General features: G+C 26.0%; 1 protein-coding gene across 1 annotated transcript in view; it reads left to right on the top strand.

Moving 5' to 3' along the window:
• LOC102679113 overlaps positions 1–4,415 on the top strand; it is a 23,814-nt gene extending 19,399 nt beyond the window's left edge. The window contains exons 4-6 of the mRNA XM_006617136.2: positions 1,320–1,453; positions 2,029–2,221; positions 3,815–4,415. Coding sequence (XP_006617199.1) covers positions 1,320–1,453; positions 2,029–2,221; positions 3,815–3,921 — 434 coding nt within the window. The 3' untranslated portion in view covers positions 3,922–4,415. The remainder of the gene's footprint in view (positions 1–1,319; positions 1,454–2,028; positions 2,222–3,814) is intronic.
• The last annotated feature ends 6,147 nt before the right edge of the window (positions 4,416–10,562 follow it).

The raw sequence follows: 10,562 nt of genomic DNA, 5'->3' as shown, positions 1-10,562 counted from the left end.
TATTGAAATTAAATAAAATAAAATAAAATAAAAAGATTAAACGAATAAAAAAATAAATGAAATGAAATGAATTTGTCTGTAATGAAACGATCATATTAAATTATTAAAATTTATATTATATAAAATTTTTATATTTTCTTTATTGTAACGATAAAAAATATATTTTATTATAAAATATTTAATAGATATTTTTATATTATTGCAAGGAAATTATTGCAATAAATTCTATATTTGTTAAAACTCGGATACTTTAAATATTTGAATTCATGAATTCTAAAGCGAAAAAAATAAATAACATAATTATACGCAAATATTATTACGCTTGTTAAACGCGTAATAAAATGAGGTTGACATAAGTAGACTTCGTTGAGTACCATTCTATCTTTCCAATTTTTATTTTACTATAATTAGATTGCGAATTTTTATTATTATATTTTCTGTACATGAATTTGTTGAATCAAACTTTAATTGATATTAATTTTGACAAAACTATAACCATTAAAAGCTTTATTAAAAATTCATTTCACATAACCTAACATTTTTCTCATTTATACAAAATATAATATATGTATATAAAAAATTCCATAATTTCCAGTTTAATTATAATGAACATAATTGTATTATGTATTTTATATACCTCTACAGTTTTTTAATTAACGCTTAAGAATTTTATCACAAAATTAAAAGAAAAATATTTGCCTATTAATATTTCTAACATAAGATATTAAATAGAAAACTTGAAAGATAAAAGATGCAAACACTTGGAAGGGGAGGTTCATCTTTACATCAATCGATCGGTTAATTATGCAATCGTTTCACCTATATGTGAAATATAATCGCGATAGGACACGACTTCTTTAGCAATTATAATGTGCTATCGAGGCATAAAAATTGTTATATGACTTTTATCGGTATAAATCGTTGATGATTGCATACAGAGTGCACAATTCACTTAAAAACAACTGGAAGGGAGAATATATTTGCAAGCATAATTTGCGGAGAATAATTGCTAGATATGAAATTTGTTTTCTCTTCGTTTCGTTAAAAAATCAAATGAAGATCAAATATTTGGTTAATCTTCAGATTATGTTAGATTAAGTTCAAATTTTTCTATTATATATTAATATAATAATTAACTAAACAATTAAATTAGGTTAAATTATATTCGTATTCTTCTATTGCAATAATTACTGAACTATTAGGTTAAGTTAGGTTTATATTTTTCTATTCCATTATTATAATAATCACTGAATTATTCTTTATTATAATTCTCAAGGATAATTCTATTCTAATTAGTATTGTTATCAAATTGTGTACAGTACCACAGACTGAAAACCCGAAAATTACGTTCAAGAAAAACTCGTACATCGTAGGTGAAAGTTTAGAGGCGAATTGCACTTCCTCGGCTGCACATCCAGTTCCTCATTTGACTTGGTATATAAATGGGAAGGAGGTGAGTAAATATCAAAGATAACAGGCATACTTGTGTCCAATAAATCTTGATTCATTCATGATGAATTCATTTTTCACTTGTAACATCATTCATTTAATTATGATAGTCTATACACATTTTTTCGATTTCATTTTGTTACAATTCTTATGATCGAATTGATATTAGAAACAACTAGCTATCAAGTATGATAACTTTGAGATAACTTTAAATAAAAAATTATGACATCAATTTATGACCATTTATGTTCGATAATATAAAAAAATTTTCCTATTGTTTTTGGTTTTTCTTTAATATTAACATTTTGTTTCGATTCTGATTCTCTGCAGATGAAGAATATTTCTTATATGAAGTTATAAATTAAATATTTAAATATTAAAAATAAAAAAAAATATGTATTATTTTGTGAAAATTTTATTATGAATAATACCACCTGTTTTTTTAATGCTATTATAACATCAACATTCGTCCGCAAAATATTAATCCGTTAAAACTAACCTAATTCTTATGTCACGATGTGAGAAATTTTTTATAAAAATTGTAACCAAACACCACAATGTTTTTGCCTGTTATATTAGGTGGATATCAGTCTGGTAAATCACTATCCTCACACACACCACAAAAACCAACTGATGTCCGCTACTGCGAAGCTGGTGATAGAAGTTTCCGCGTTGCATACAGGAAAAAACGGTAATTTGGAAATAAGCTGTCATTCGACCATCCCAGATTACGCAGTGCAGTATGCCGATATAAAGAAGGAATCGGTCACAGGTAATTATTCGATTTTATAAAATAATTTTTATTCTCTTTTCAATCCTCTATTTTTTTTTTTTTTTCATTTCTTCGTGAGAACGATTTAAAATTACAAATTCAATTTGCAAATAGATATCTATTTATCTTTCATAAATTTTATTCTTACAACTTCCGTTAATTAATTTAATTTTACAGATCTAATTTTGATAAAATTATTCTAGGAACGTTTGATTCAAATTAAATTTATACACGCACTCCTCTATATCTTTTATAGTAATTAAACGTGATTAAATTTTATTGTTTTTAAAAAATAAATTTTCCGAACTCTTCATGTGATCATCGTATATAATATATTTTCAAAATTCAATTTTTACATACACAATTTTTCTCTCATAAATATCTGCAAACACTGTATTTCATAAATCATATTTTTTCGCCGTGTATCGGTTACCGAACACTCATTTTTAGTGCCTCCCAATCAGATTTTCGAATTCTATTCAGCCCGTATGCACACGGTTTATTTATTTGCAATATTTTCTTTTTTTTTTTAACACATACACGTTTCATAAAAATTGGCTTGGTTTAAAAATGAAATTTGCTTTTCAAATGGAAATTCATATTTTCTAGATGGGAATCAATACACGCAAGTATTAGGGCCGATTTACAAATGAAGGAAGGGGAATTGTACACGCGAACAATTTCTCGCCATTTTTTCCATTAAAAAAGCATTTCTCTACTCTAATCTCACAGTCGTGAGATTTTCATCTCAAATACCTTTTCCATCGTTCATGTAAGGCATACTAATGAATGAGATGCGTAACCTCAAAAGTAGGCGTTCTAATTAACTCGTTTGAAGCCTTATTGCATCACAGGAAAAAACGTCCAATTAGAAATAGCAATTGCGAAAGTTATCTATGGCTTTTCCAATGCCATCTAGCTACATCTAATCTCTAGGAATATTTTTTCATTTCTATTATATTTGATTTTATAATAATAATAATAATAATAATATAGCATTCCGTGCAATTATTTTAATTATTATATTATAAAATATGTTAAGAATATCAATGCAATGTAAATTAATCTTATAATTTATAATAGATTAAAAGACTTACTCTCTATCTGCAATAGGGAAATAGAGAAAAATACTATGCGATGAATACTAGTGATTTTTAAAAATTTTTATTAGTTTATTTTCCAATAAATTATTTATTTAAAAATATTTTTCAGAATAATAGTTATAAATAATGAATTTTTTTATTTGTAATATGAAAATGGTATATTGAAAAAATATATTTAAAAATTATTTATATTTTTTCCTATAAAATATGTTAGGGAATAGATGTTTACATTATCCATTGAAAGGAAATTAATTTTTAGAATTTTTTCTATCATGTAATATAGCAAATTATTAAAAAGACTTTAAGTTTATTTCTTAATATTTTAAATCGTAATATTTTTTATTGTACTGCAATAATCACCACAAATCATCTCAATTGCATTATTTCATGTTCGATGTTAAATTCCACAATTAATATAAATTTTTAAATATCACATATTTTCGAGTCTCGCGTTTCTAACGTCAGACCTACTTTTTATTCATTGTTTCAGTGAAAATTATGTCGATGGTCGAATCCTCAGCACCAAATATCGCGTGGGGATGGCCCCTAGCTACGTTACTGTGTATACTCTGCGCGATGCACAAGATCATTCCTTAATAAAAGTCAATTGCTATAGGATAATTAAACGAAAGAAAAAAAAAAAAGAAACTAAAGAAAGAAGAAAAATTACAGGAAAAAAAAAAGAAAAAAAAAAGATGTGTAATATACGTAAACGAGAAGAAGAATAAATACAAGTGGAAAAAAAAAGGGAGAACTTGTGGGAAGGGGGGAATATATATTATATACATACATATATATATTAATGAACGAACAATCACAATGTCTTCCTTGATTATACCGAAATACACGGGGGCAGCGATTTTATTGTCTTGCAGAAATTTTATAAACTCATATAGACGCGGCTTCTTCGTGCAACTATTTTCGATTGTCGCTTGTATCGATCGTTATCTATTTCGCGAAAATATTGTCGAATCCGGAGGGAGAATTCCATTCGTTTTTCTGGTCATTTCGATTCGCACAAGTTCGAAAGAATATGACCATCGAAACGACGATAGAAGAAAAAAAGTAAAACAAAAAAGAAAAAAAATAAAAAGAGAAAAAAGATATCTTAGTAATAAATAGTAATTCGCCGGTTAACAGTAATTTTTTTCTAAAAAGGAAAATATAAAAAAAAAAATATATAGGCTACACACACGGGCGCATTTTTCTTCTTCATCTTCTCATATCGACCGCAAGATTAACTCGTTCACCATTATATTCTATATTTCTATACTTACTGGATTTTAAATCTTTTAAATACGTTGACACTATATATAGAATATTTTATTCGCTCGTATTCGAGGAGAATTTATTATATTCCTGAAAATATATATATGAAGTATCGTTTTTATTCATAGTTTAAAGAATTATATATCTATCGCTATTTAGTATATTACATACTTATCGATATTGCTAATTGTGATGCTAGAGACCTCTAGGTAATTTCGAAGAGATCTCGAGCATTTCAATGGACACATGTTCATTCGATAAGTGTATTATAATAATCGGAGACGGTGTAATGAATGTCAATTCGTAAATCGAATTTCTTGCTCGAAATTAAGAAGTGTAAAAGTATAGGTATTGTTTCAAATGAATATTAATCTTATCTTTTGTTTATTAGATGTGTAAATGAATTCACTGTTATGAATCGTGTAATAATATTGAATTATTCATTACAAAATAATTTTTATTATTATTCAAAAATATTTGAATTCGAAATAGAAAAGAAGTAAATATAAAAGATATCGAATTGATTTACATATCTAATAAATATATGAAGTTTAAATCGATATTTTTATTTCGAAAAATGAAAGAGAATTTAATAGGAAGAAATGAGAATTGTATATCTTTACTATATTATTATGCACTAAGGTTATATTTAGTTACTTCAGTTACTACTTTCTAATTGCTTTTTTATCAACACGCATAATCAATTATGAATATTATAATCGATTATTTGATGTTTTTACATTTCTAGTCCTAATATAATCTAATTATTGATCATAATGCTAATTTATGAAAGTAAGAACGAAGAATATATTTCATATACATATTATCGTCTAAAAAGATATTATTATAGGTTAAATAGATATGGTATATACGAGCTTTATACACGTGCGCATGTGAACGTTTTGTTTTTAAATATCTTAAATAGATATTTATATATAAAAAAATTATATATACACATATATATATTATATATACATATATGCGTGTTATGTGCTAACAAACGCAAAAATTATAGTCCAAAACTGGAAAATCCTATTGACAAATCAGAAATTAAGACTGTTGTACCTTGTTATCGGCATAATGATATATATATATATAATTCATCATAATGTTATTCGTTTATTTTGCTATCATTATTTTTTATTTGTTTATCACTTGTTTCCTCATGTGATTCCTCATTTTCTTTCATAATAAACAAAAAAATATCTTTATATAATAGTATTTATATATTATTATTATATTAATATAAAGATAATTTTATCTTTTAAAAAATTTTTTAATGCTAATGTTTTATTTTCACGGAACTTATTAAAAGTCAATGTAAAATCAATTAAATATGTGTTAAATATATATTCAGTTATATCGTGCAATAAAATTGTATATTATATATCAAATCAATCAAAATGACTAATAATACATATTTTGCAATTAATAAGTACAAATTTAATTTATATTATACTGAAAAAATATAATACCAAAACTGTGTTCCTTATGTCTTTATAGATAGTATGTATGTACAATTATTATAAACTTGCATATATACCTATTTTTATATAATTTTTTTATCATTTTTATATATTTACAATGTATAATTTTTATCGAAAAATAAATTTTTCATTTATCTTTGTGATAAATACGAAATAAAAAAAATTCCAATCTTCTCGAAATAAAATAATATTATTCGATATTATCGATAATTTTCTCGATTATATCGTGTCAGAAAATATACCTATATAAATTTTTCAATACATCTATTTAAAACTCTTCGTTTCGCTTTTATTTCTACGCAGTTTTATTGCACGTTGTAATCAATCGTCTATAACCGATTAGGTAAAATGTACGCACACGTAGGGTCTGTCCCTTAAGAGCATGTATGATAAAAGTTCTATTTTTAATCGAAAAAGGGGAAAAAAAAAAAAAAGCGAAAGAAAGAATGAAAAAGTTATCCCCTTCAAAGGGGATAAGTCTGGCTATTTTGTCACCGCGAGCGTGCATTTTATTACACGCCTATAAGTGTCTATATATCATGTAGAAAAACAACAAGGTGTTATTATAGAATTTCCTTGCCTACGCACCGTCGAGTCTGCATTGTCGATCAATAAAATTGTGTATACGACGGTTTTCCGGGACATCCCACGTGTGCACGATTCTAAAACGCTTCCGTTCTCCTTTTTGTCTTCTCTTCTTTTTATTTTTCAGTTTAACGCATTTTGTGCAAGGAAAGAACGAGAAGAGGAGTGAAAGTGATATATACATACATATACATATAATAGAGAGAAAGAGAGAGAGAGAGAGAGAGAGAAAGAGCGATTAGTGCAAATAAATGAGAAAGAAAGAGCATTATATCCATAATGGTAAGAGTGTTCTTTAGCAGGTGATACTTTCATCATATCGTGCAACATATCGTAGCGTTATAAATTAATGTAAAGAGTTAATCTTTTCGAGCCTCACGGCTACTTAATTGTTTCGAGAGATGCATGATAATAGATGCGGCACAATGCCGATGTAATGGAGACGCTGACAAACGCGATTCACCTAGTCATACACAGAGTGAATCGATTGAAAAGAAAGTTTAACTTTAAATAAAGATAATTTGATTCGATGACAATATACCTAGAATCTGATTTAAATGGTTTTGAAGGGTAATGGTAATAATAATTTATATTCAAACTTTTTTTTTTTTATGTATAGAGATTTGGATAGTTTTTTTTTTAAAAGTAGAATGTTGAAATTGTTGATCTATCATAATGTATCTTTAGAATTAATTAATTTCCTTCTTGCAATTCAATGTAAGGAATATTAAATTGTCAGGAAATAAATTGTGATATAATTATATTTATTTATTTTTATATGTAATAATTATATCTTTGTTTCATATGTTCAAGTATCTGTAATTAGATTTTTAAAATAATAAAATATTTATATTTCGTTAGAAAAATAGTAAGTATAAATAGTAAATGATTTTTATTTTGGTTGATTAATTTTATTTAAAATTTCATTTTAAGCTCTAACAACTTTAAATATTATACCGCAAAAAACCGTAATTAATTTTCGACCAAATAAATTGTAAAATTTAATGATATCAGAGAAATACTTGCTATAAAAGATAAATATATTCACTTATCAAAAAATATCACAAAGAATTTAAAATAAATCAAAATTACTTAATTTCAGAACTTGTAAATCAGCATACATATAATGGAAACAAAAATTTCTATAATTTAATTCTTGAAATAATTAAAATCGTATCACCCTATGGATACCGTTCTGGATACCGCAAAATAGAAGACAAAAGACGGCTATGTCACGAAAAAAAAGCAGCGAATTTGCACTGGTAGCACCGACGGTATTGTAGACAAATGATCAAGATGTTGTTATTGTTCACTTTGATGTGTTATTTTCAAGCGCTTATTGTTATTACAAACGAGGTTCCATCGAGCAACAATGAAACGATCCATTCGGTGAAAAAAGTAGCCGTGAGGATAGTCGGCGGAGAAATCACTGACATAAGAAATTATCCATTTATCGTATGTAAAATGCGCCCGTGACGTTTCCTAAATATTATCTAAAGCTACGGATACGCGAATCACTCTAATCGTTTCCAAGAAACAAAAATAAAAGAAGTGAAGTTAGCGATACATAGTGTCAAGATAATGTCAATTTATCAATTAATCAATTTATTAATTAACCTTACATAATACGCCTCAATAATGATAAGAAATATAATTCCTCATAAATTACTTTACTAGAATTTATAGAGAATAGCGGAAAATATGTAAAGTGTTTCCTATAAACGGAATTGATCAAAATAAAAGAGGCACGATAATACATCATGAAATATACAGGATAAAAATAATATGAAGTTAAATAATTTAAGAGCAAGTATTGATATTAGATATCTATTTGATAAAAAAATAAATCTAGATATATTTATCTAGAATAAAGTATTTGTCTAAAAATAAATTATTATATTTTGATTAAAATTTGACTTATTTAACTTCAAGAATAATTTACTGATAATAATCTTTTAAACCATTTTTTAAGGTTAAAAATAATAAACATCTAAAATATAATAAACATTATTATTTATATTAGATATTAGTTATGTGTCAACAGGTTTCATTATTTATATTGGATATTAGTTATTTGTCAACAGATTTCATTACATTTGTTTACAAAATATTTTACATCTTTAATCGTAAAATTGAATGAAAATTAATTATTTACATGTATTAAAAGTTAATGGATATAACTCATTTAAATTTAATCAACTACTGTCACATCTACACACAAGTTATTTGATTAATTCTGAAAATATTCATATACATTACCATAATAAATTTAATTGGAAACGATTAAAGTGTTCCGCGTAAAGATCTTAGTTGTATCGAAGTTGTAAGATGTAGGGATTCGCTGATGACGAAACCGAATTTTCAATGTCAATTTCTCGTAGGTCTCGGTACAACGGCGACACTTGAGTCATATCTGCGGAGGTACTTACGTAGCACCAAGATTCATTTTGTCAGCCGCTCATTGCATGGTCAGGTGCGTTCTAAGACTGCGACATTTATACAGTCTATGGCTCTTAACCCTAAAATGGTAGCAGAGTATCGTCAATGTATACTGGATCACGTGACCAACCGATTAGCGAAAAAATACTAGTGAAATGTTCGATAGTTTGTTAACGGTAATTTGAGGAATTCTCATTGGTGCTTGGGTAAATGCGATAAATACGTATTGTGGTTATGGAATATTCAGGCGATCATGTTTTATTAATATTTCAAGATTTTTTAACATTTTTGAACAAATGTTCAGTAATATTATATATAACAATATATGTATATTGATTTTTATGTAATGTTGAGAAATTTGAAATATTGATATACGTTAATTGTCTGAACGCTCCTTTAATTATTCTAAAAAATATTCTACATAAGTTTTTTGGAAATAATTGGATTAATTTTATGTCATTTGATCAATTATAGGAAAAGTATTAAAGGAATTGTGGATAGTCAATGATAAAAATTTTTTATAATTGTTCTTATTGTGCTGGAAAAGAAATGTGTTCAAGAGTTTGGATATTGAATTGTAACATATGAAATGGTTTTCTTATAATATTAAGATAAAAATATATTAATCGTTAATAAAAAATATCTGATTAACTAAATCAAGGAAATTTCTAGGGATCGAATTAGAATTCTAATAACATATACATATGTATTGTTCAGATTTTTTGTATAGATTTCGATGCATTATTTTTTAGAGCTTATTATTAGAAAATATCAACGATGGTTCGGATGGAATAAAGAAGATTCATGATCTTTGAAAATATTTTGAAGACATCATGTTTAAATATGAAATATGAAATACACATATAAATATGTATACAATATGTATGCAATATAAATATGAAATATAATATATGTTCAATCATTGATACTAGATGCATAATAAAATTAACTATCGATTTACGATAATTGCCTATAAATAGGATTTAGAAAAACAAACGGATAGACTTTACAGAATATAAATAATAAAAATAAGATAAATAAATATTGCGTATGTTACAATCCAATATAAACAACATAAAACAGTTCCAATCTTAGGTAGCAAGTAATTAATTATTAAGTATATAATTCTAACTTCCTCTTTAAAACGTTAAAACTTCCATATAATAAGTCTTCATATTAAATAAGATTGACGGAATTCTGTTTTTAAACGTTCTAGATTAGAAAGGGAAGAACGTTCATTTTCTTTAACATTTTTTAATCACGCGATGGTAAACGCGATGCTTGCATCTCATATACAGTAAAGTTAGTCTCAAAGCCATAGAAACGAGAACACACAGAATCGATTTCCTTTCAGTACTCGTCCTGCTAACGATTTTATAGGGATTAGTTAGTTCGATGAAACGCGCGATAAATGACATCTATAGTTATTTTTTTATTAAAATTTTAGATAGATAAAAC

The sequence above is a fragment of the Apis dorsata genome, unplaced genomic scaffold (genome assembly GCF_000469605.1).
Source record: "Apis dorsata unplaced genomic scaffold, Apis dorsata 1.3 scaffold_293, whole genome shotgun sequence".
Classification (NCBI taxonomy): Eukaryota; Metazoa; Arthropoda; class Insecta; order Hymenoptera; family Apidae; genus Apis; species Apis dorsata.
Note: the sequence above shows the minus strand (reverse complement) of the source record. Positions and strands in the feature narration are given on the sequence as shown.